This window comes from Onychomys torridus, chromosome 3 (genome assembly GCF_903995425.1).
Source record: "Onychomys torridus chromosome 3, mOncTor1.1, whole genome shotgun sequence".
Taxonomy (NCBI): Eukaryota; Metazoa; Chordata; class Mammalia; order Rodentia; family Cricetidae; genus Onychomys; species Onychomys torridus.
This window is the reverse complement of record NC_050445.1, coordinates 64,462,717-64,490,353: the sequence shown is the minus strand read 5'-3', so window position 1 is coordinate 64,490,353 and position 27,637 is coordinate 64,462,717. Positions and strand designations below refer to the sequence as shown.

General features: G+C 39.1%; 1 protein-coding gene across 1 annotated transcript in view; it reads left to right on the top strand.

The window, feature by feature from the left end:
* Vps50 (VPS50 subunit of EARP/GARPII complex) overlaps positions 1-21,854 on the top strand; it is a 116,357-nt gene extending 94,503 nt beyond the window's left edge. The window contains exons 21-28 of the mRNA XM_036180518.1: positions 1,097-1,218; positions 4,142-4,222; positions 10,848-10,996; positions 12,470-12,566; positions 13,522-13,680; positions 16,259-16,380; positions 17,873-18,062; positions 21,196-21,854. Of these exons, the coding sequence (XP_036036411.1) occupies positions 1,097-1,218; positions 4,142-4,222; positions 10,848-10,996; positions 12,470-12,566; positions 13,522-13,680; positions 16,259-16,380; positions 17,873-18,062; positions 21,196-21,315 (1,040 nt within the window). The 3' untranslated portion in view covers positions 21,316-21,854. The remainder of the gene's footprint in view (positions 1-1,096; positions 1,219-4,141; positions 4,223-10,847; positions 10,997-12,469; positions 12,567-13,521; positions 13,681-16,258; positions 16,381-17,872; positions 18,063-21,195) is intronic.
* The last annotated feature ends 5,783 nt before the right edge of the window (positions 21,855-27,637 follow it).

Below are 27,637 nucleotides of genomic sequence, written 5' to 3'. Positions count from 1 at the left end.
GATGATTGATGGGTTTTATTTCACTTTGATATATTTGCATTTATTTTCTTTCTGACCATCTGATTCTTAGAACTTTCTGTCATAAAAGTTAAGATAATATACTCTCACTTTGAAGAAATGGCATTCCTCGACTGCAGTTAATGTATGGTTTTCTGTTTTTGTTTTTGTTTTGAATCTTGTTATCTCTAATGGTGCCAATTTAAAATCTATAGCTACAGGTTACATGGAGTTGAGCCAGGACCTGAGTTATTTTGAAATTCAACACATGGTCTGGTTTAATATTTTATGTCTACAAAGGAAGTATAGATAAAGCATTTTTCATGGGTCTACATATTTCCTGTTAGAAAAGAAACATAACTGGAGACTTGGAGTTAAAACTGCACTCGCTCCTCTTCTATCCTTTAGATGAATTGGTAAATGGTATTTGTCTCTTAATTTTGAGGGGAAGCCAGTCTGAGCGTATGTTTGGAAGAGGACATAGGATTCCATCAAAGGAAAGAGTGAGAGTTTGTGTTATTGACTCTTTGAGGGTATTGAACCTATGTGGCTGTGATATGATAAATGTTGTTGACCTTTGACACATGATTTCACAGGGCTGAGTTTGAAGGGCATGGGTGTTGCTTCCCGTAGACACCTTTCTCAGTTTTCTCACTTTTGCTGTGTGTCTGTGATCTTCTGGATAAAACAACAACAAAAACCTTTTTTTTCAAGTATCTTGTATATTACCTTAATGTAGTTAAATATTTTTGAAGACATTATTTTCAGTAGAATCATTGAGAACAAGGATTGTGTGTTTTTACAATGTCATCTGCAGAAGAGTGAAGGAGTCCATCAGAATTTGACAAGCAAGCAATACAGTAAAATAGCAGGGAAACATGGTAGTAGGAGCATTGGAAGAGCTGCCTGGTAGAACATTGCAGAGGTGCTGGAACTGTTTTAATTACTGCCAAGTACTAGAAATTCCACTCATGTGAGGAGGAATGCAATATTTCACTATTTAAATATTTTAATGTAACATTCTTATTGCCTTTAAGTAATTATAGAGTAACAATTTAATTTTGTTCTAATAAATCTTTGGTTTCTTGTTTCCTTTCAGGGAAGTACATGCAGATGATGAACATTCTTAAGCCAATAGCCTTTGATGTTATCCATTTTATGTCCCAGCTATTTGATTATTACTTGTATGCAATATATACCTTTTTCGGTCGGAATGATTCAGTAAGTCAACTTTTGGAGGAAAAAAAAAAATCTCTTTTCAAATGCATTCATTTTCTCAAATGTGAAGTATTTATATTTTAAGTTGTACGTATATATATTTAATTACATATATATGTGTAAGTTTTATATTCTGTATAAGTGGGTAACACTACTGAGAACTAAATTATGGAATTGTTGTCAGATGTCTGTCTGATTGTGTGGTTTATATATTAATTTTAAGCTTTGATATGATAAATATTGCGTGTTGTTCATATCTTTGGCAGAAAAGTGAAACAGCCTTTTCTAACCTTGATATATTTTGGCAATGAAAAATGTGCAAACTTTGTTATATATACTTGGATCTATGTATAATTATTGCACTGCAATTGAGACAACTTTTTAAATATTGGCTCACAACTGTAGCATAGATACTACGTAATTAATTTTGCTAACTGGTACATCTGCCTTCCTCAGAATTATATCTCCTATACTTTCTTTTCAAGTTTCAAGTATTTCCAGAGTTTATCTCTTTCTACTTGAATGTTAGTGACTCATCTCATGCTGGAAAGTGTTGCACAACCAGCCTGCATTTGTGCAAGTTTTCTGTGTGAGAGTGGACCCCTGATTCATAGAAAGAAGTTTCTTATTGATATGTTTCCTTTTTGAAAATGTGTGAACTTTAATGAGTACTTACATCATTTCTATTAATATTTGCATCTTTGTCATGGTCGCAAGTATGCCAAAGACATGATCCTTTAATAGAGGTTCTGATGACCCATATTTTAAATTCTGGAATGTTTCCTGGAAAGGATGCCAATGCAATCGGAGACAAAATATCAACAAACTATTGCCCCAGAATTTGTTACTTTCAAGTGTACTAAGCATCAGTCAGAATTTAGAAACTGGTGGCTGGAGAGATGGCTTAGCAGTTAAGAGTGTTTCCTTGAAGAAGTGTTCAGACTAAAGGGTAATGATGCCAGATGAAAACTTGATCTTCAGATCTGGACCACTGAGCATATCCTAATAGTTTTAAAGACTTGCTGATGTAGGATATAATCTAATGACAGTGTAAGTGGATTGGAAATTAACTAACAGCAAGATAGCTAGGGAAACCCTAGTTATTTGGAAATTAAATGACATATGTCCAAATGAACTGTTCAGAGAAGAAATCACAGGGGAATTAGAAAATTATTTGAACTGAATGATGATGATAAAAGCATAACATACTGAAAGTTGTGGTGCATCTCAACTAGGGCTTTGAGGGAAGTGTCTAGACTTAAATGTAACAAGCAAAAAAGAAAGTGGAAAAAAGGCAAATTAAACCCAAAAAAGAACAGAAGGAAGTAAATAGTAAAGAGAAATTAAAAGCAAGAGGACAGAAGTCCTTGAAACCAAAAGCTTGTTCTTATACAAAGTGGAACTTGATAAGATGCTAACCATACTGGTGAGGGGTAGGGACAGTGGGGAGAAGTACTCCATTCATGACTTGGGACAACTAGAATTCATATTCTTCCCTTGTAGGGAAAAAAAAAAGACATAGATAGTTTAGAAACTGCCATAGCAGTATCTTATAGAATTATAATTATATTTATTATGTGACCCAGAAATTTCACTTTTAGATATTTATCCAATAAATGAAAATAAATGTAATGGTCAGACAAAGACCAGATAACATTATGCAAAAACACAAACTGGTACTTAGATGTGCAGTTAGAGATTGTGTTATGTTTACAGTGTCAGATAGAATTAAGCAACTCAGAGTACCAACTGTCTCACACCACAGATGAATCTTAAAGGCATACTAAGTTTTAAAAAGTCAACAAAAATAAAATTCACTCTGCATTTGTTTAGGAAAACACAAAGCATAGCGATACAGGGAGGTGAGAGGTTAAGGATGGGGAGGAGATAAATGCATAGCCTGTGGTGGCATTTTCAAGGGGAGAGAGCTCTGCATATTTGTGTAGTTGCATTGATTGAAAGATCCTAACAATTATTGGATATCACACACTTACATTGATGAATTTAGTTTCAGGTAAACTTTAAGAGGGGAGAGATGAATTAATGACGTGTATAAAGCCTGAATAAGTAAATCAGCTCACACGGTGTGTCACACAGCTGCTTTAGTTTGAGCCTTTTTAGTCTTGTCCCTTGGGTGAGAGGAAAGTAAGAATAAACATGTGTGCATGCTTGTACATGTGTCTGCTTACATAATCACACACTCATCATTTCTGTGGCTATGTTAATGAGATTGTATTTTATAGTTTACCACTAAGAACAATTTAAATTTCTTGGGGTCACAGAGAATTGTTTAACTTTTTTTCCAAATACCTGTATGTATGTATGTATTATTATCTTTCAATTAAATTTAATTTCATCTATTGAGTTATTGTACAAGGGACTGACTAACTTTATGTTTTAGCATTCAGGCTTTCTTATTTGTGTGTTATGGGATGGCGGCTGTGAGTGCTTTGACTTTGTAATGAACAGAATTCAGTGCTGTGAAATGTTTGATAGGCCCAAGAAGATTTCATTCCAAGTGACAATAGACTTTCTTTAATTTGTGTATAAAAAATAGCAATGCTCCGTTTTTGTTTTTATATAAACACAAGAGATAATACATATCAAAGTGAACCATCTTTAAGAGTCTAAAACCTTAACTTTTGTTACTAAAAATATTAACTTATAGGAAAGAAATTCTCATGCATTCTCTCCTAATAATTCACAGGCTCCTTGGCTATTATTGTGACTTTCAAGACCATGGATAATTTGTTGTTTCATTTGGGGCTAAGATTTGATTTTTTTTCTTTTGGATGTGTTGGCATTTAAACTTTAAATTCTGGAAACCCACAGACGCTCAGTGTCTGAGATAAAAAGCCCATTAATACTTCAGGTCTTCTGCAGCAGCACCTGCAGAGCTGTATGACGTGCTTTTCCTCATTTTCAGTTGGAATCCACAGGACTTGGCCTCAGTAGTAGTAGACTAAGAACAACGCTCAACAGAATACAAGAAAGCCTTATTGACCTGGTAAGTAATGGGTTGCAATTAATTCACTAGAGTTTGTGAAACAAATAGTCATAAATCAACTGTATTTAAATGTGCATCTGTACACCTGTGGATTGTCTGATCCCTTTAGTGTTACAGGGTTTAGTCTTACAGGAAGTAAGAACCTGTTGCTAATAGTCTGACTGATCTCTGATTGGGTAGATACCGAAGATCTATGTTCAGGAAGTGTCTGACTTCACTTACAGTCATCTTGAAATTCAGGAGCAAAGTTTGGGTGTGGTTTTCTTTGTAGCAGGAACTACTGGGTTTTGACTGGCATGTCAGATGGTGGAATGTGTGGTTTAAGATTATATAGCAATGTGAAGGTGACCCTCAGTGATTTTGAAGCTAGCATAAGCATTGAAAACTAGAAAGGCACTCTTTCTTCTGATCAGTCACTGTAGTGAGAAGTATCTTGCCAAGACATCTGTCGGCCTCTACATTGACCCAGTCTCATCTTAATTTTTTTTTTCCTTTAACTTAGTTAAAACAAGTATTCACATTCCTCTCTTTTTCATAATGTTTCCATTGCATACATACTTCTGTTATTGGAACTTTTATAGAGCAATGGTAATGTATCTTTTTAGAAATAATGACTAAGTGTGGTGTGGAAATGCATGCCTCTGATCCCAGTCCTTAGGAAGCTGAGTAAGGACTATTGAGAGTTCAAGGCCAATATGGACTATACTGTGAGACTCTGTCTTAGAAAGTATTTAGGTATGTAAATGATGAAATAGTAAAACAAAATGGAAAAGAAAGAAAAGCTAAGATGTTATATTCCAAGCATTGTTATTGTATATGAATTTGTCAGTGTACAAAAGCAGCAATTCTTATCTCTTGTTCTTAAATTGTATATTTTGTTGTCATGGGAAGGCATTTAGACAAAAAATATTCTGTAATGTATAGAATATCATGTTGGGCCCTGATGAGTGCTATGAAGAAATGGAATGGAGAGTGCTAAGGTGGTGACCTCGAGTAGTGATGTACTACCTGAGTGTTGCTGTCTCTTGTTGACCATTGCTAACAGTAGAAGAAATAAGTAGTGTCTACCTTTTTGGGATAATATGGTCCCACACATCTATATCCTGAAGTATTTGCAGGTCATTGATTTCAGGATCCCACATATACCACCTGTGTTCACATCTCTTATGTAAAAATAGCATTATATTTGTATATAACCTACACATAACTATGTATTGTATGTCATCTGTACATTACATATATCCCTAACACAATGTAAATGTTTTATAACAGTAGTTTGTTGTGTCCTTTTGAAGTAATGACATTCACTACAGCTGTGTACCCTACCCCTCAAGTATTTACAGACTCGTGAATATGGAGGGCTGACAGTGCACCTATAGTACTGCGTTTACCTTGACTTCCCCTGTGAAGTGTGCATAGACTATCCTAGGGTCTTTGTGCCCTGGTTTAGTTTGACTTCTTTAGGTTTTGCTGTTCGTTAATCTTCATTTTCAGATAATGGCTCCTTTTTTGACCTAGCATTCATTTCCTTCTTACCTCCTTGCCTTTGTTTTAAAGTCAATTAGCTTTTGCTTACTTGGATAGTTTTCCATGTTTCATTATGCATTTTCTTTGTCTTTGGCCTTTAGATCTTCCTCTATGTAGATCTTAGTACTCAACTAAAGTTTTTCTCATTACTGTTGATGGGGTTTCCGCCTTCATTAAAGCCATCCTGTCGCTTCTCTGTCACTTCTGCTTGTTTGCCATAGGTGTGTAATGGATTCACACCCCCAAGGAAACAGTGGTCCCAGCTAGTTCTTCTCTGAAACACGTTGCTATTCACCTTCCTGACATTAAAATGCTCATGACATTGCCTAATTCTTGTGGTGATAACTGGATGAATTTGTGTCCTATGTGATGAAATTGTCAAATTTATAGTCTTACGTTCAAAAACAGTATGCCTTCCTTTCTTCCTAACTATTTTTTGAGCATATTTCCTTCTAACATTGCTTTATCTTCAGCACAGTGACTGTGTCTTAATCTACAGCTGTTTCAGCCAGCAATTGTGACTCTGCAGTTAACGGCCTGCTTCTCTGGCAGTGGCCTGACCATTCAGGCCATAGCCTGGCAGAAATTCTGTTCCCATAGGCACTGGCTTTATTGCTACTGCTACAGATAGCTTTAACTAAATCTCTACCTTTCTATTTATAATTAAGGCTTGAGAGTCAAAGGCTGGGATGAAAACCTGCTAGTTTGGAGAGGCTGAGTAGCAGCTAGCTAACCTTCTTTCCTTGCTGAAATCTCCTGAAAGGGCCATTCTTCTGCTCTGAAGGGGCGGGAGCGGGGAGCGGGGTGGGTGGAGAGAAGCTGCACCACTTAAAACTGCTCACTACTACTTACTTCCGGTATGTCTCTATCTCTTCCAGCTGTTAGCATATAAACTTTAATTCACTTCCACAGTAACAGAAAATATGATGGACATTGTTTAAATAGGCAAATAATAGCCTAATCAATGTGAAACGAAGTAAAAATGCCTTTTCTTAAATTACTCTTCATGCCAGTTAAAACCTTAGACTTTTTAATTTTTATTTTCTCTATACATATTTTCTGATTTTCATTTTTAAGTTATAAATGGAAAATGGAACCATTTTGATTCTTAAAAATGCTACCTGAAGTAATTTCTCATAGTATCGGAGATTATGAGGGTCCAGCCCCTTGATAGTCCCCTCCCAGGGAAGAATCTACAACCAGCTGTTAATTAATCTTTGATGAGAAGAAATGAATCTATGTACACGAAACTCCTAAGTCCACACACTTTATTATTCTGTGATGGTTCTCTCCACACAGCTTCTATTCTGCTCTCTCGCCTAGCTCCTTTCTTGTCTGATTTCTCTGTTAATCTGTTGCCCCTCTAAGTTCTGTCTTAACCCTGCCTCATCCAGTCCTTCACATCTGATTCTCACCTAGCTAGGACTTCCCCATCTGACTCTTCCTCATCTTCCATCTCTTCCACATGTACTCTTTGGTCAAAACCCTCCTTATCCCTCTCCATTAACCATCTCTCTGTTCTCCACGTTCCTTCTAAGTCTCCCCGGAATCCAGTTAGAAACCCAAGTAGTGGCAATTCCCTAGTTGAGCAAGGTCACCAGGCTTGAATTCCTGTGTGGTCCTAAAGGCAGGTAAGAGTTTCCTCAGGCAGTGATTGGAGGGGTCATAAGAATCACATTAGAGGGGCAGTAATTGTTAATTATCATTTGCAACCCAAAGGGGGAAGTGACTAATGAATTAACTAAGGCTAAATTTAAGTAATGTCTAAGAAGAGGGATCTTATGTGCTCCACTATAGTCTTAAATGTGATTGGTAGGAAATGTTAAGAATCTGGCCGGGCAGTGGTGGCCTTTAATCCCAGCACTTGGGAGGCATAGCTAGGTGGATCTCTGTGAGTTTGAGGCCAGCCTGGACTACAGAGTAAGTTCCAGGAAAGGTGCAAAGCTACACAGAGAAACCCTGTCTTGAAAAACCAAAAAAAAAAAAAAAGAAAAAGAAAAAGAAAAAAAGAAAATGTTTAGATCTATAAGTTGCTAGGTCAGTGGGAGAAAATAAAACTGCCTTCTTTTTTTCCTGTGGCTCCTATCTGTCCAAGCTATCTGCTGTTTTTCTACAGGGTGGGGGAAAGTGTGTTCGGTTACTAGGCAACCTGTGTACAGCTAGATGCCTCTGGTGATAGTTAAAGGGAGATCTGGAACTAGAGGTAAGATTTAGGAAAGGAGGAAGGTAAGCTTAATTGGCACATCCGCCAGGCCTTCTCAAACAGGTAGCCTAGACACTTAAGTCTGTTCTTAGGGAATATGGAGGTATCTCTGATAAGGTGCTTTCCTCCTTCTGGGGATGGACCTGGCCGGATGCCGCCAATGAGGATAATTACAGGGAGGCTTGAACTGGGGTTCTGGCTGTGCATAGCTGTTAGCGCAGAAGGTTATCTAAATATTCCTTTAGTAGAGGGGAAATGGTGCCCAATAAATGATGGAAAAGCTACAATAGCACACAAGAAACCCATAGCAGGAAACGGCTGATAAGCAAAAAAGCCAAATATCACCAAGGCTCCTTGAGCCTCCACTTTACCTCTGGAAGGCCCTTGGCTTCTTCCAGGTATTAGCTTGTCATAATCAGCTGAAATCCTACTTTGTATATTTTTTCGGCTTGCAGCATCATAGAAATTCAATTTAAATTTTAGAAAATGTGTTTCCACATCAAGGGAAAATCTGTAAGGTCTAATAGAGGAAAAGTTCATGGGTAAGTGGCTGCTGCTGATCCCCTGCCAGAAATAGGTCTTTTATCTTCTGTTTAGTGATTGGGTCACTGTTCTGTTGCTGTGCAGAGACACCATGACCAAGACAACTCTTAAAAAAGACAGCATTGAATTGGGACTTGCTTACAGTTACAGAGGTTTAGTCCATTCTCATCATGGTAAGGAGCATAGCAGCAGGCAGGCATAGGGCTGGAGAAGTAGCTGAGACTTACATCCTAATCCACAAATGGAGAGGGGGTGGGTGCAGAGAGACACAGAGGGACAGAAAGAGACAGACACTGGCATGGGCTTTTGAAAACTGAAAGCCCACCCCCAGTGACACACTTCCTCCAACAAGGTCACACCTCCTAATCCTTTTAATCCTAGCCAAGAGTCCACTCCCTGGCATTCACATATGAGCCTATGAAAGCCATTCTTATTTAAACCACCACAATGATAATAACTAAATTGTTTAAAACCTGTGGCCAACTTCCATTGTTTGTTTGAGACAGGGCCTTGCTGTGTAGCCCAGGCTAGCCTCAGACTGTTGATGTCCTACTTCAGCCTCTTAAATCTGAGCTTACAGGTGTGCACTCAACATCCAGCTTGAACATTATTTAAAAACTTGAAAACACTAGTTTCAATTTGTCCAGAAAATCTGTTCGTTTAAGTTCTTTGTATAGTGGTAGGATAACAGCAGCGAAGGGTAAAACCTTGACTTCTGATGTGATTAGAGATGAAAACTTCTCTTCCTCTGCTCATGAGGCTGCTGTAAGCTAAACTCCAGTACTACTGCTCCCGTGCATAAGCATGCCATTCATTTATGTCAGCCGGACCACTTCTGTGGGTGGATAGTGCAGTCAGTGTATTTTCTTATGTGTAACTCTGTAAACCAATAACTGCCGGAAAACTTGATGCCTAATACGTCAGCGATACCAGGAGCAAAGGAAATCGCCAGCATAAAAACTTTTCAGGCAGCAATTCCAGTGTTCTTTGGATGTGTCTGTGGCAGCTTTGGAACTAAAGGGTGAGACTGACACATTTGTGTTGAAAGGACCAAGCGTCAGCCCCTTCCCACAGTGCTTTGCAACTGCTCATGTACACAACATATGTTCTATTAAACTCTGAATTTCTCTTCCAGGAGCTTTTTCAAAATGTAACAAATGCATGTTATTGCAAAGTCATTGCTAGAAAAGGTGCTATAAGCCAGGCAAAGGTTATAATTGATTAATATCAGTAGCATTGTTGGGTATTATTTGTGAGCTAGGGAGTTTTTTTTTTTTTTTTTTAATGCAATTGTAATGTTGCCCCCTTGAGTCCCCATCGAAAAGGGTAAATTAATTTATCTTTCTTTGACATTGACTGTAGTGACTACTTAAGTGACTGGTGTGAGGACAATGTTCTCTGCAGCAGTTTTTCATAGTTGTTTCATAAAGCTTGTCCACCTAGATGTAACGCTATTCAACTATTTGGAGTGATAAGAACCCAGGATGGCCAACTTCTGGTCTCCAGGTACTCCAAGTTGACAGTCAAGCACCCCAGCTAAGATCTCAAGGCACTCTCACCTCTAGAACACTTATGCTATGAAATACATTTTTGTGATGTTCAGGAATGTGTGTAATGTGTGCCCTGCTTACTCCTTGCCTGGCACCTGAGTGCTGGCAAAGATCGTTTAGTGATGAGAAGATTGTATGTGAGCCTGGTGTCAGGTGAAGGTGGAAAGGATTTGACTTGAGTGTTTTCCTGACCACTGAACTCTCAGTGCTGTTGGCTACATGGCCGTTTATCTGTTTCAGTGCCAAGGAGTGCAGCATTTCCATCCACATTTCTCACCTAGAGTCACACTGACCATCTTTGTTCTCATAAAAATCTGAACCAGATGTATACAGTGCGGTTAGTTTTGTTCAAGTTTATAACTGAATTCTAGTCCTGCCTTCTTGAGATTATACCAAGATTACCTTGGTTAAGCTTTGATTGTGAAATGGTTACTCAAGCCGTACATCACAATGTTATCACTAGTTCTTAAGAATCAGTCCTCGCCTTCCAGATCTTGAGAGATATTTCTCTGTGAAACAGCTGTTAGTTAATGAAGATTCCCTGCAGTAGCCAACTTTGGGTCATGTACATAATGGTGCCATGCAGTGTTGGGTGATCTGTGGCATCATTTTAATTTAGTATAAAAAGAAAAATTCTAGTAGTTGCAAAGCATAACAATAAGAAAGCAGGGCTGAAGCTCAGTGTGTATCCAATGCTGGCGTGTGCCTGTGAGTATGCTCACTGTAGCTCCATTGTCAGCCATGCTTTAGCATTAGCAGACTTGCTGTTTCAGGTGTGTGTGTGTGTGTGTTGTCTTTCTAGGAGGTTTCAGCTGATCCTACTGCCACACTCACAGCAGCAGAAGAAAGAAAGGAGAAGGTACCCAGCCCACACCTCAATCAACTAGTGATTTTGACATCTGGGGATACATTATATGGGTTGGCAGAGAGAGTGGTAGCCACAGAATCCTTGTAAGTTATTGAAAGCAGTTGCTTTGCCCTAACTATTTAAGGAAAAATTATTAAAAGTAAGCCTTGTGTAATTATACTTATTGCTGTATAATACTACTACTCCTAAACCACTTCAGCATTATTGTGAAATGTATGTTAGCATAAACTGTTAATTCAATTTCTTTAATTGCATGGGAGTGTGTGTGTATGTCCATGTCCATGTGTATAGAAGTGTTCATATTTGTGCAAGTATGTGTCTTTGTACATATAAGAGCCAGATAACTATCTTGGGTATCATTCTTCTGATGCTGTTAACCTGGGTTTTGAGACAAGGTTTATCATTGGCCTAGAGATTGCCAAGTATGGTAGATCAGAAGAGTGAGCCCCAGAGATCCCCTTTCCTCTGCCTTACCAGACTGGGATTACCCCTAGCTTCTGTGGTTGGCTTTAACTGTATAAATGAACGTGTAAGGGAATATGTTACATTGTGACAGTTAACAAGATGATCCTTATTAAGTGAAACTTTAAGAAGTGAATGGTGTAATTCTATTCCCCGTTGGCCAGAGAATCTATAATAACTGTAGCCCATTGTTACTGTTATATAGAATTCACATTTGGCATCAGCAAGAATGCTCACTGATCTTTCTAAACTCCCAAGTTAGTTAAAGCATATAACCTGTTCATAAGGTGCAACCCAATATAAGGTAAATATTCTCTTGTACATAACAGAAAGCCAAGAAGAGCTAGCGGTATTCAGTGGTAGTGTATCTACAGGCAATAAATAGTCCAGGCGCACTTAACCACCTGCAACTCCTGCACCCAGAATAGATGTGCCTGCCTCTGAGGAGCCTGTGTGCTGTGTTAGTAATGTTTGGTTACTTAAGACAAGTATCCGTTTTGAATCTCTTGACTTCAAGTCTTTTGTATATATTTATCAAATGGAATCTTTGAAAGAAATCCTCTAAAAGACAAGCCACAGACTGGAGAGTTAGCCCAGTGGTTAAGAGCTCTTGTTATTTTTGCAGAGGACCCAGGTTCAATTCCCAGCATTGAAATGGTAGCTCAAAATCATCTATAACCCCAGTCTCAGGGGATCCAGTGCCCTGTTATGACTTTGCTGGACACCAGGCATGCACATAGCATACATGCATATATATAGGCACACTTATACATAAAGTAAATCTGTTTTAAAAAACCAGCCTTATTTCATTTTTAGGGTTTTTGTTTGTTTTCTTTTTTATGTTACACAAGCCCATATCTTAGGTGAGAAAGGGCATATCTCCATGACTTGGAGCCTGATTGCGCCCCTTGAAGTGACTCTTCCACTAACTGATAAGTGTGGTGATAAAGAAACTTGTCCAGCTCCTAGAACAAAGTCACTAAAGTGAAAGCATTTTCAGTTGGGTTTTGATCATAACAGATTCATTACACAGCAACAATGACAGGTTCTAAATCCTGCAATGTGTTTACGTCATGGTTATTTATTCTCTTTAGGGTGTTTCTGGCTGAACAGTTTGAGTTCCTTCAGCCACATCTGGATGCTGTGATGCCCGCAGCCAAAAAGCCCTTTCTGCAGCAGTTTTACTCTCAGGTCAGAGGTGGTCTGTCATTTCAGCTGTAAACAGGGCGGAGCCGGCAGCATCACAGTGGATGCTTCCTCACGAGAGACGGAGCTCCAGGGGAGCTGCATGAAACAGCCTATGTATTTATGGCTTCCTGTGTTAAATAAACATCTTAGTGAGCACTACAAGCTCTAGTCTGGTGAGATAGATAGATCATAGATAGATAGATAGATAGATAGATAGATAGATAGATAGATAGAGCGAGCCAATTAGAATTTAGAACACTGTTGAAAGTGCTTTGAAGTTCAGTAGCTGGGGATAAGTTTAACTCAGACTGGGAGTAAGCTGAGTTGGGAGAAGATTGCCTAGCAAGGCTATCAGGTGGAAGTGTGTCTGTGTCGTGTTTAAACTGGACCCAGCTGGGTAGGGAGCAAGTTAGAGAGAGAGTGAGAAGAGAGCATGGTGCATGTGAGTCTGAGGAAAACTACAGTTGTCAGAGCAGGGAAGAGGAGGGTGGTTGGAGTGATGAGCAGAAGCCTTGTTACCTAAAGTGCTCACCCTAGAATTAGACTTTATCCTAAGGGTACCAGGAGGGTCTTGGAATGATTGAAAAGAGGTGAACAGCTTGGCCGCATGTGTGTTTTGGAAGGAATCTTTGGAGGTTTGTGAAGAATGTTAAGTGGTATCCTAGGGTCGGGGGTTGGGGCAATTGAAGGCTGTGAGTGAGGGTGGAATTCCAAAATAAGGTACCAGGAGGAGAGATTGGGGAAGTGGGAGCAAGGCCTTTATCTCATGTTAAGATATTTTCTTAATTGAAATCTCCAAATACATAATTTATATTTTTGTATGTGGTACATACTAGAAAAGGACAAAATATTCTTTTTTTGTATATAAATATTTATTTATTAGAATTTTTTTCAAAATATTCTTTTTAGGTGTAGCACTTTTAGAAGTAATTGTTTTTGTTTCTGTGGACCATTTCAGACAGTCTCAACTGCCAGTGAACTCCGCAAACCCATTTACTGGATTGTGGCTGGTAAAGCTATTGATTATGAACAGATGCTGCTCCTGATGACTAACGTGAAATGGGATGTCAAAGAGATCATGTCACAGCACAACATATATGTAGATGCATTGCTGAAGGCAAGTGCTCTGGGAACTATCTGCTAAGGATCGCTTTGTTGAGAGGTGGGCAGGCTCTGAAATGTGAGAGTCTGGTTAATGACTGCTCATTTCTGGGATGGGGCATGGGATTCAATTGAGGTACGTGGGCTCTGAATTCTGTACTTGTTTTCAGTTGTGATACTTACAGATTTGTGGTTTTTTAATTTTTTTTTTTAAATTTTGCTCCCTAGTTTCTAATGTTAAATTTGTTTGAATATTCCATGTCATGGCTGCCTTCCTGATAGGACCCCCAGTAGCCACAGCTCTAAACCCAAGAAGGTCATTCCTACAACTCTGTGTGTATTTTTTTTTTTTTTTTGGACAGGATCATGTTCCTCACTCCAGGTTGTGTTTTCTAGAAATTACATCACTTTTACAAGTTCTTATGTGATCAGCTGTGTGGGGGTGATGCCTGCTTTTATATGTTCCCTAAAGAGAATTGCAGTTCACCTTTTTGTATTTGTGAATCAGTTGATACTTATGACCACCTGACGTGTACCTGAGCTGATAGAAATCTGCCAGTATGATTGTCAGTCAAGGAACCTGTGTGACCTTGAGGGCTATCCCAGTCAGTGTAGATAGGGGGCCCACAGATGAGTATGTAATAATATCCAGGGTATATAATGCTTGCACAAGACAAAGCAGCCAAGAGGGGAACGATAGGAAGTAGGTGGGGGAGGAATGTCACTTGATTGCTCTGGTCACAGGAGCCTAATCACAGAAGGAAGAAAAGGTACCATGTGGAATAGCTCATCAAGAGTATCCAGGAAGAGCAACTTTCAGAAAGATGTTTTTCATTTCTGTCAGCATAGAGAAATTGACCCGTGGAGTCCTGGTTTTAATCTCATTTAAAATCATTCTTAGTAGCTGGTACACCTGAGAACCAATGAAGCCATAGTTTAGAACAGGGGTTAGGTAGGATTGGTCTGCTGTGCCTTACCACAGCTTACAGCTCCCTTCTGTAGGGCTAGCAGGCTGTCTCCAGACTGGAAGGCTGTGCTTAGTTGTATCTAGGAGTGCCATTGGGATCCAAGGGGTGAGCAACAAGTGCAAGTCTCCTGGCTTTGCTCTCTTGAAATGGAGAGATTCTTGTCTTTGAGATTTTAGTTGCCACTTTAAATTTGGAATGTAAAAATTAAGTGCGATTTTTAAATAATGATGTCTCCTCATTTCAAAACAATATGGTTTTTATTCTATTTTTATGACATGTTTCATTGGTTTATTATAGGGTAGGTTTTTTGTTGTTATGTTTTGTTGTGTTGTGTTTTGCTTTGTTTTGTTTGTCAGAGTTCAGATGCCTAGAAAGTCTAGTGTCAAGGCTCAGACAGATTAGCTGAGTGGGCTGGGCTGATTTTTCACAGATCTCCTCTTCCTCTTGCATGCTCATTGATGAAAAAAGGGGTATCTTTTATAAAAGCATCAATCTCCAGGCATACCTCACACCCAGTTACTTTCCAAAGGCCCCACTTCCAACACTGTCATCCCGGGGTTGGGATTTCACAAGATGAACTTGAGGTAACAAAACACAACAAACATCAGATGCATGGAAAAAAGAAGACTTTTGTGCGCAGGAAGTACAGTGCTAGACGGCACTTGATTTCACATCTTCATTCCTTAAAAAGCGATTATTCTAAAGCAGAGCCAATATCATTCAGATTATTAATCTACAGCCGTCCTTTTTAGTGGCCCAAGGCCATCTTTAAATGTACAGGTTGTCTGATACTTTCTATTCTTTCCGTTACTTTCCTGAATTTAAACTGTGCAAAAACAAAACCTGATGCTGTTGCTTTTACATGTTCCTGAGTAAAATTCAGTGGTTTATTTAACAAGCTGTACTTGTGGATGCTGAATTTAGTGAAAAATATTGTTTGTGTATTAAGCCTATAGCTTTCTAAAGCAAAATATTAATGAAAATTACCAAACTATGACTTGAAATCCAAAGTAGTTTACTGTAGCAAATGCATGAACAAATGCCACAGCCAGTGCCACTGCTCTGTGAGATCCATGAAATGAAACAGCTGATGAGAGCAACTTCTTATTTAGCTTTGACTTCAGAAAGTAAGCTTAGTGCATTGGAGACACATTTCTTTAAAGAAAAATAATTAAAAGCAATGAACTGTTAAAAAATAAATCAGCAAGGAAAGCTGTGATTTGGGAAGTAGCCAAGAAAAGCAATCGGCAGCACAGCTGCCATCCACACAGCACACCTGGCCTGGCCCAGGTGATCTCCTCCTGCGTCTCATTAGGACTGTGAACACAGGTTGCTCCCAACTTGCTAAACACCATGGCACTTCTCTATTCAGAAAAACCCCACCTTAATCCTTCTTCAGTTGATGTGAACTACATTGCCAGGGAAGAGTCAGTTGTGAACGTTTAACTGAGAGTAATCCAAATTGTCTGTGACGTTAATCTCCCTCTCCCCTCTGTTGTTGTTGTTGTTGTTGTTGCTTCATTTAGTTAAAATCTACATGTTTGGATCTTTTTTTTTTAATCTTTTGTGTGTGTGGGGGGAAATACTGTGGCATTAAAATTATAGCCATGACTTTTGTCCTCCTAGGAGTTTGAGCAGTTTAATAAGCGGTTAAATGAAGTTTCTAAGAGAGTTCGGATACCCTTGCCTGTATCAAATATACTTTGGGAACATTGTATACGATTAGCTAACAGAACTATTGTGGAAGGGTAAGTTTTAAGAAAGCATTACTTGTTTCTTAAATTCTAATGTAGTATATGAATGACATATTTGGTTACTAGATAGAGATAATGATCAGTAGTTGACATGCTTGAAACCAAGTTGGAGAGGGAGCCATAGATCCCACTGTGCCTATCCCTTGTGGGTTATTTTGTGGATTTTGATATTGGACAAGATAGCAGATGAATGAGGAATACAGAGCCATTAGATTATCTGAAAATGAAACTAATAATTATTATCTAATAAGTTTTATGAGTATTCCTAACATTTACTGAATATTTATTTACTAAGCCAAAGATTTCACAGATTTTGTTGGCAAATCCTGACTTGCCTCTGTTTATAATTGTCACTGGGAAATCTTGGGTCAGAAAGTCCAGACTTAGAGAGGGTGAGTAACTTGGCCAGGTGCACTGTGTTCAGTGGCAGAGAGGGCTCCTGAACTCCTGATGCTCCATGGCAAAGTCATTCTCCAGATGGCCTGTGTCAAAGCTCATCCTGTGTTTATCTCCCTTAGATTCCCAGTTTGTGCATGGTAGTGTTCCCACTAATTTGATGCCACCCTACTCTATCTTCATCATCTGACATAAAGAAGACAATTAGCTCAATTGGCAAACAGCTATTTCAAAGACCATGTACACATTGGGTTTTATACCATCTTTCATCTGATTTCTCTTTCCTTTTTTCTTGTTGTGAAAAGAATGCCTTGGAAAGTGGGAAAGTCACGGGGATGGTCTATTAGAAGCACCATGCTTTATATAAGATGGCCTTGTCAACAGCCACAGCTTAGAAGTATTAGAAATAAATTTGTTTAAATAAAAAATGGTAAATGTGTTGTTTCCACACAAACCACTTTAATTAAAAAATAAAATACAAAAATTCATTGATTACTAAATAGTAAAAGCTGTGTTTTTTTTTTTTTTTTTCTGGTCAATTTCTTTAAGAAAATGGCTCACTTCCTAACATTGAATATATCACTGACTTAGTAAAATATTGTACTGTAGGGTTAATATATCCATTATTATTAGACATCCACCTTAAAACCCAGTATTTCAGTACTGAGATGTATCAGAATATATCCATGAATTGTTTTATTATGGAAAGTATGTACAGTGTTGATGGGAGAATTATTTCATTTGTTCCTTTTTCATTGAATTGCCACAATATTGAAATATTTTCTAACTTGTGTGACTTTAGAGTATTTGAGCATAGTTTTAAAAATAATTCTTGGTAGACAGAGTACCTAGTTGTCTTTCAGACAACTGTGTTAACTGAATGCAGAAAACTATAGCCCATAGGGCAAAGAAGAACCTTTGAGTGGCTTACTTTCTTTGTTCCTCAAGTGAGGAAAGCAGAGAGTAGACACTAAAGACTGAACAGGTAGGTAAAGGGGTCGCATGAGCACAGCCCATTCCTGGGGCACAAAGCTGCTGTACTGTTTTTCTCAGCATCTCATTACTTGTTACGTTATTTTGTGTCTCTTAGATACGCCAATGTCAAGAAGTGCAGTAATGAGGGTCGTGCCTTGATGCAATTGGATTTTCAACAGTTTTTAATGAAGCTTGAAAAACTAACTGATATTAGACCCATTCCTGATAAAGAATTTGTGGAAACATATATCAAAGCCTACTACCTAACTGAGAATGACATGGAACGCTGGATCAGAGAACACAGGGTGAGAGCAGGGGTCAGTTTGTGTTCTTTTCCATTGTGCTGTTCTTGTCTGACTCGAGAGTAAATACAAAGAAACGCTGCTTAGGTTGGCTTCACTGTATTCACACTAGCTGTGTGATGTCTTACCTCATCTCATCCTTTTGAGTCCTAGAATTAGAACATGAGCTCTGGTTTTTCCATGCTGCGTCACAGGTTGAAACTGAACGTGGTTGGTATCAAAATAAATTGAGTGAAGTAACGCTGATAAGCTGTAGAACCTAAATTTTGTACTCTTAAACAGTGAAATAGTAACATCCTCATCATAGTGGCCTATAGGGATGATTTGAAAATATTAATACATATGGCTACACTCTTACCAAGCATTAGATTTTGCCTTTAATATAAATTTGATTGTTGTTCTTCAGTTATTTAGAATGCTGAATTTCTGCAGCTTAATCGAACAAACATATACACACACACACACACACACACACACACACACACACACACACACAGCCGGAAGTTTTCTCCAATCCTACCAGGCCCCCCTGCAGTCCTCTGGCTTGCTTATAAAATAATCACTCAGAAGCTTATATTAATTGTAACTGCTTGGCCATTAGCTCAGGCTTATTACCAACTAGCTCTTACACTTAATTAACCCATAATTCTTATCTATGTTTAGCCATGTGGCTTGGTACCTTTTCTCAGTTCTGCCTTGTCATCTTGCTTCCTCTGTGTCTGACTGGTGACTCTTAACTCAGCCCTTCTTCTTCCCAGAATTCTCATCTGCTCGCCTTGCCTATACTATACTTCCTGCCTGGCTACTGGCCAGTCAGCATTTTATTTATCAACCAATCAGAGCAACACATATTCACAGCATGCAGAACAGTGTCCCACAGCACTCTCCCTTTTCTGTCTAATCAAAAAGGAAAGTTTTAGCTTTAACATAGCAAAATTACATATAATAGAACAGTTATCAAGCAAGAATTACAGTTACAATATCTAGTCTATTTTGTAAAATTAAAAAAAATTCTATCTTCTATCCTATATTTGTGAGTCTAAAGTTTCATATCTAATTTATCTTTTAAAATAATCAAGAAAAATTGTAATTATAACTACCTAGTCTTCAACTACATCACGAACTCAGAAGGATACAACACACATACACACACACACACACACACACACACACACACACACACACAGAGCAGAGAGCACTTCTGTGTGATCCTTGGATCATTTCTTAGATAGTGTGTGAAGGGATCTTGAGGAAAACGTGGAAAGGATTAACGCAACCTGCAACCAAGTAGGGGTATCCTAAGCTCAGAACCAGCCTTGGCTTCATAGTGAATTGAGGGCCACCTTGGTCTACATAAGATTCTGTCTCAAATAGGACAAAATAAAACTAACCAAACTAAACAAAGAAAGGAAGGAAGGAATGAAAGGGAAAGAAAAGAAAAGAAAATCACCAAACATTAATACTTGTAATAACTCCAGTGTTCACTTGATACTAAATATGAGGAAAAGCTGAGTAATGTTTTCTTTCATTTGGGTAAGGAAGTAAGTTGTCGCTTGTGTTTAACTTATTTGGTTTATCCTTTTGAGTTTTAACATTGTAAAAAGATGAAGTGATTTTTATAAATGCCTAGTGCTTGTTGGAAGCGAGTTGAAATGTAAATGCTACTTTTAAGGACTTTTTGATAAATAAGCCAAAATTGAGAAAAATTTAGCACTCTTTTTTCCACTGATATTTGAGAACCAAAACCACTATATGCTGTTAAATGTTCACTTGGTTAGCAGTGTGAGCTGCTGATGATATTCAGTGTTGGTGCTGAGGGAGGGTTGTGAGCATGTACAGAAGAGTGCCTGTGGAGGGACAGAAAGAAAGCACAGCTCTTACCTGTCTATTGCTTGATGCAGACATGATGCTCCCTTTAGGGTTTATTCTTTTAATGCTGTAAGTAAACTTTGTAGCTTGGTGTTTTAGAAGCTTTAACTAGACAGTATTTGCAGTTCAGCGACATTTTCCCAGCAGCAGTAGGGAATTTCTTCCAGGCTCTTTCTAGTTGAAAAGCTGGGAGCTTCAAGAACTACTCATTGCCAGAGCAAGTCCAGTGCTCAGTGATGATGGATACTGAGTGCTGACCAGAGAGATGCTTTGCCAGGTGTACATGTGAAGTCATCTGCTGAGGTTTAGAATGAACTCTTCCTTGTACTTTAACATGCTGCTCTCTTTAACAGTGTCTTTAGTATAAGCAGGCCTTCTTGTCTCTTTTAAGGTGAAAGTGCACAATTGTCCCTCCCTATCTTAACTTCTGTTGTTCTAGAAGAAAAACCGCTATGCGACATTTCTGAGGACCCATCTACCCATCCTCCCAATATTCTCTTGAACATATAAACTAGATAGACTTGGACGGTGAAAGATATTTAGTCTTCATTTTACTAATTGCCTAATAGTTATAATATGAGAAGTTGAAAAAGAGTGACTTTGGGCTGGAGAGGTGGCCCCCCAGTTAAGAGCACTGGCTGTTCTTGCAGATTTGACTCCCAGAACCCACACAGTGGCTCACAAACATCAGTAACTCAGGTCCAGGTACTCCAACACCCTCTTCTAACCTTTGCAGACACGAAGCACATGTATACTACACATGCTTATATGAAGGCAAAATACTCATATACATAAAAACAAAATAAATAAAATTTTAAGTCTTCTAGGGTCTTTCTGCTTCACTGCCTTGTTTTCATGTCATGAAGGAATCTTTGTTCTGTTGGAGATACCAACTAAAGTGTAAAATGTAGAGTGCATTTTAAAATTTGAAATGGCAATATATTTTGATAACATAAAGACTACCACAGAAACAAGTATAAAGCATGTGTGCCCTTTAAAGCAATAAGCAGCATATTACATCATTTTGTAGTATTAAAACCGATTCTGTTGCTGCCTCCTCCAGTGTATTCTGCCCTACCTCCCACCTGCACAGCACAGTAGACAGTTGCCTTTGGTGCTCCAGCTATAACATCCACTGTTCACCCTGGCTTACAGTGCTCTGAACCACCACCGGCATCAAATATCTGCCTGCTCTCCTCTTGTACTGATCAGATGCATCAATTTTCGTAGATTGGGTGTTGAACTTGAATTTTCTTTCTTTGGGCAGGAATATTCAACGAAGCAGCTGACCAACCTGGTGAATGTTTGCCTGGGATCTCATATCAATAAGAAAGCAAGACAAAAGCTCCTAGCAGCCATAGATGATGTGGACAGACCTAAAAGATAATGGCCACAGCTCTCTTTCCTCAGAGGCGCTGATCTTCTGTCAGCGGATAAGACATGAAAGGCTGTTTTGTGCACTCCCGACAATTCTCTGCTAAGAAAACTTGGAGCATGTCCTTTTGAACTGGAAAATGAAAATCCTCTGTGTGTGGTGTTCTCAAGTGACTTTTATATGCCCCAGTCTCTTCAGATTTTGCTCTTTTTTGTTGTAACCTTTTCCTGAAATTATCTTATTGTCATAATTATTGTGTGGCCACAGTTATACATTTTACAGAAGAGTGTATTATAAATACATAGTCAGAAGGAACAGTAACTAATGTGTCTATGAATAGTTTTTAGAGTGTCTTAATAAACATGAGAGGATGAATGTACAGTATTTCCTAATTATGAGCATTGCATGAGAATTTAAAGAGAACATGTAAGTAAAATAGTTGAAAATCAGTATTCTCTCTGTTTTTAACTGTCAGAGCTTCTGCCAGGGTTGATTTGGTTATAACAGTGATCATAAATGATGAAATTTAATAAATGTTACACTCAAATGATTGGCTGTGTGAACTGCATTTTGATATTTCTGCCTGACAGGAAGATTTCAAGAAACAGTAGTGTTATTTTTTACTGTGCTCTCATTTTAGTTCTTATATCCTGAAACACCTGGTGGGAGGGCACTTCATTGCACATACTTTCCCAGTGCATAGGCAGCATGTTGAGTGACTGTTATAAATTTCCGGATACACACACACACACACACACACACACACACACACATATACACATACATACATACATACACGCACATACACACATGCATACATACATACTTTGCTGTCTCTGAATTCAACTTTTAGTACAGCAAAATCTGGGTTGAATGGCTGAAGTTAGAGCTGTTGTTAGTCATGTATATTTATGTGTCACACATATGCCCTCATTAAATATTTTTTTTGTAACCCAGTGAAATCTTTGAGTGTATTAATGTGGAGCTTTAGAACCCAACTAATTGCTGTGTGCTGCTGCCCTGAACTTTTGGAGTCGAGCATCTTCTGATAATGAAAGTCAATGTTGAATGTGTGTTCTTTCTCACCTGGAGTAGAGCTATCTAAGCTGGGCGGTGTTGGGCCAGGGATTACTGTGTAGGATCCTGACATCAGTGGCTCCCAGCACTCTGAGGAACTTCATTAGAAATTGGCCTTGTGTCTAGTGAGTCTGAGGGGATGAGGTGAGGAGCACTGGTTGGCATATGGTTGGGCATGGGGCTGTTAAGAAGACAGTTACCACTTATTTCCCTCAGCCAAGAGACAGAACAGTACGATGTGAAACCCTTTCAGCATTAGCGGTGTGTGTGTGGTGGGGGGAGGTATCACTGATGCATTTTATTTGTATCCAGCCTTGGGCTCTACAGTTCATCTATCATCCATTTAAAATTTTCTTCTTGTAACAAGATGAGTTTGGTGCGTTATGATCTCCTTAAGATAGGTAAATTCCCCTTCAGTCTTCATTTATCTGCAGCTAGTTAAAAACAAACATGAGATCGCCTTGGTCCTGATGTTTAAATGGCATATTCAGTTAGGTACCTACAGAGCTGATCAGTCTTATTTATTTCTTAATTGACTAGGAACTGCTAATTTTTTTAAAATAGGGATTTTATTTTTAATTTCCATTCATTTCTACTTTAGTTACTGCTGGGTAAAATGAACAACAGTGACCTGCCTGTTAGAGCCTGGTTCTTTCCAGGTAATAGGACTAGATAGAAAAGAAATGCTTCCTTTGAAACAGGAGACTCAACGGCATGCTCTGCAGACTTGGACGTCCACCCTTGCTTTACTCTTTCCATCTTCAGAATAAAAGTGGGAGCTTTTCTTCTTTGTGCTTTTTGAAAAAGGTTTGTTTTGTCTTTGCATTGAAAGGTACCATAATAAGCTCAACATCAAAACAGTAACTGGAGACTCGAATCACAAAATTACCTAATAACAGGAGAGCTTCCAGACATTTCTGGAATACATTATAGAGTGACATTGCATGACAACACTCTAATATTTTGTGAACTATAGTAAACATAACTGAAAAGCTGAGAAATTAAATGGAATTAATTTGTTATTAAAAATGACTGCAGGTAGCCCCCACGCCTGAGTCTATAAATTTTTCTTAATTCAAAGATTTTATGTGAAAGTACCTTGCAGAATTCAGAATCCTAACTTCATATGGGGGCCTGGTATCCTTTGAGAAATTATAATTACTTAGACAAATATATTGCATCACATTTTAAAGTGCTAGGAAGACGCACATCAGCTCAGATGAACTAGTTTGTATCCATTTATTTAGAAAGACCTGCAGAGCACTCACGCCCACCTTAATCATCTCGTTTAATCCCTCACAAATGAAATTTCTGTTGAGAAAAGCCAGTGTTACCAAATCTTCAGGAAGAATCTCCTTTTAATTTTTTTTTATTGAACTGAATGCTAAAGTGAAACTTTAAATAGCCTTCTTTCACTTACCTACTGAAAAGTAGTCATCAAAAGGCTCATGATTCAATTCACTTTGAAAACAGTTATTTTCTGTAATAAAAAAAAAGCAAACTGAACCTGAATATGAATTCCACTTGTATCCAAAGCCAACAGAAGTGGTACAGGGGTATGGAGACATAAACATATATCATATTACTTTGAAAATTAACTTTGATATAGATTTTATAGTTGATTTAATGGCATTTAGCTCTTGACAGTGATTAATGATCAGTGAATTATTATTACTCTGGTGTAATCATTGTAAATGTTAAGACTACTTCAGCTTCTAATGGATTTTTTTCCTTATGGAAAATATTTCAGTTCTAATGATCCACAGATTTTTTGAAAGCTATCAGAAAGTTCATTTTTCGACTACATCTTTTACTATGCAGCCCAAGAAAGCTTCAAACTGAGTCCCCTCCTGTTTCTGCCTCCCCAGTGCTGGCATTACAAGTGAACATTTTCATTTTGGCAAAGCTCACTTCTAGAGCCTACACAAGTGTACTATCATGTGTATCAGAAGACATTTGTGGGAGAAGTCACTGCTGCCTTCCTCACTTTATTTCTATTGTCTTGTGTTACTAATAAAGCCCCTGACCAAAATGTGTCATTTCTATGAAACTTACCTTCTCAAAGACAGATGTGTGGAATAAGGTGGGTCAGGAGCATTGGAGGACACTATGGCAATCCAGTTTTAATGTGTGAGGGAAGCCTTGTGGAAGGAGCTGAATGGCTGCCCCTGGGAAGTTGGGTAGATTGTGGTAGGCTGAGAGAACATGATCCGGATGCTGTGGAGGGAACAGCAAAGGGGCCCTGTGGCTGGCACAGTAAGAGAATGAGCAGAGAGGGTGTGACAAGATGGATCCCATGTGAAACTTTGTAGAGAACAGAAACAGATTGAGATTTGACTCAAATGTGAAACACCTGGCGAAAGAGGTGGTGACTTCAGTTTTTAACAAATCTCTGTTTTTAAGAAGGCCAAACAAGTAAAGCAAGACTACCATAGGAGTGTAAGACTGAGTATGGCCACAGTGGTAGTGGTGGGTGTGATGAGGTGCTGTCAGACTTCAGAGGACTTTGGAAGTTAGCAACAGTAGACTCTGTTGATGCCTGAAGGGAAGAATTAAGCTTGGTTTAAGATTTGCTGGAGAAAACAGAAGTCTTTGAGAACAGGGTTTGTGAAGATCAAGCGGGTGTGGAGACTTGAGATACTTAAGGTGGAGGTGTTGAGGCGGCTGAAGACACCTAAGACAGTTGACAGAAGGTGGAAGAGCTGCCAATGCAAACGTGAGTTAGAATGTGGCACAAGGCCAGCATGGTTTCTGAATCGGGCCAATCTGCTACAGCCAGGAATGCTAGTGGTGCTGGCCAAGGTGCTGCTTTTGAGTTCATGGTTGCCTGCCAGGTAACAGATCAGGAGGAATTCCACATCGAATAGGAGTGGGTAAGCAAATGTCTTTCTTGGGGGAAATGGTGGAGGTGGGAGAAGGTAGAAGAGTGGAGACAGAAAATTGGGAGAAGGGAGAGCTGGAGACAGAGTTTTTTTGTTTGTTTTTAAAGCAAATATGAGAGTGAGAGCAGTTCACCACCTACGGCCCACCGGGCTCTCAGGCCTTGTAGCTGCTTGACTAGGAAGAGGCCATTGTGTCTCTGGGTAGATGTGTTTTGCCATCCAGGCAACCAGGTGAGCTCCAGGGCCAGCTGTACTAGAGCATCTGCTGTCAGGTACTATCTGGATTGAATTGCTCTTGCATTTGGACAGCTCCTGCCCTTGGTGCTTAATCTGGTAGGATACGCACATACAATCCCCATTACATTAGGGTCATAGATGAAAGTGCCAGCTGTAACTCAGGAATGATCCCATTCAGGTGGAGCCTGGGGACAAATGGTTAAAAGACTGAGCAAAACAACAACAACAAAAACAAAAACACAGTGTGCTCAAGGATCAGAAAGGCCAGTACCTTGGCCAAGAAAGAGGCTGGGGTGGGGGTGGGTGAGGGCTGTATTGAGAATGTGTTGTGCAGCCAAGGAAGAAGCATAGGTCTATAAACAGCAGATGTGAGCCAGTACTGAGTGACAGGCATGCATTTGGAAAAGTGGACAGTGCAGACCAGCCAATATCTAAAGCACTGGATTGCCACTTAGAACTGCACCAGCAGAAGGAACCACTTCTACAGGCCTGTCAGCTGGTGTGCTGGCAGAAGCAGTGCATAGAAGAGAATGGCCCAGAGCTCCCATGTATATTTCAAGGTACAGCCTAAACAGCATCTATCTAGCATAGAATCTTACTTCACTCAAAACTCTAGGACAGATGAAATGCAAGCACCCAGGGCCTTAGACAGGAGTTTCTGCCTACCTGGCTTGAGTAGCTGGTCTGTTCCTTTGGGGTAGGATGGTCAGGTACATACTTATCTTCCAGAGCACCTGCCCTGGATCTAACAATGATTGGACTCTTGTTTATTGACTTCTCCACATGTAGAAAAAAGATTGATCCTCTCTCTCATGCCCATTAAAGATAGAAATACATACATACACATATACATACATACATACATACATACACATATATATACACACATATACATACATACATATATATACATACACACATGTGTGCATTTAAGATGAATTTAAGATGAAATATTGGCAATTTAAAAGAAACAATAACTAGCTTCACTTCCTTAATTTTTAAAATCACCTATGGGCTGCAGACTGTGAAACTTGACTTGTTTTAATAGACTGTCTTAGACCAGTGGTTCTCAAAAGCAATAACCCAACAATTTCAGATTACCTGTGAACTTGTTAGACATGCAGATTCTTGGACCCTGCCTAGTTCTTTGGAAAGAAGCTCGGCACTGTTTTATCAAGCCCTAGGGCACACCAAAGTTTGAGAACCAATGCATTTGGCTTCACCACTTGTGCTGATCAGTCCCTTTTCTGTCACCTTGACATAATACCTAAATTAAATAAAGGAGGAAATTAAGGCCCAAACCACACCACGATAGCCCACCCCCAGCTATCCTCACCCTTGCTGCCTGATGGATGTGTTGCAAGTTGTTTGCCTGGAACCTCCCTCTGATGACAAAAGTGCAGTCCAGATACTCCATCAGACTGCTGCTAGGCTGTTCTTTCCATTTTTAGACAACGATTATTCCTCTCTTGCCTAGTTCAGTATAACAAATGTAGGTTTTCCACTAGATGAATCGTAGAACACTGACCTGTGCTTGGACTGGCTGCCATGAACACAGACTGCAGCTGAATGGAAAAGATGCTTCTGGGGGAGTTTTAACTGATGCCTGAGTTATGAGACAAGTGGAGCCGTGAGGATAGCTAATGTGAAGTATCATACTTTACAGCAATTCAGTCTTTGATTCGCTGATTAAGTGAATCAGACAGAGACAGAAACTATGGTTTGGTGGAGGTAGCTAGCCACCCAGATGGCCAATGTCTGAGAATCAGCTGGTTGCAAACTTCCCTCAAATATAGGAAGGATTCAAACATCTGGCAGGATTGGTTCATCCACAACTGTCCTTAGAAATCCTGCAGTGTTTGAGGAAGCACCTGTTTCTATTCCAAAGCCACAGCTGGGCTCTGCAGGAGGCATGCCTACTTCATTGAAGTACTTTTCATTCCTTAAATAAAAGGTTGGGTTGCTAAACTAAAGATATTCTAAGAGTTCCCTAAAGCTCTATGAACATGTGTGAATTCACTTGCATGTGTATGCATGTACACACACACACACACACATGTACACACACACACACACACACACACACACACACACACACACACACACACACACACTGCTAGGACTTTTTTCCCAAAAGA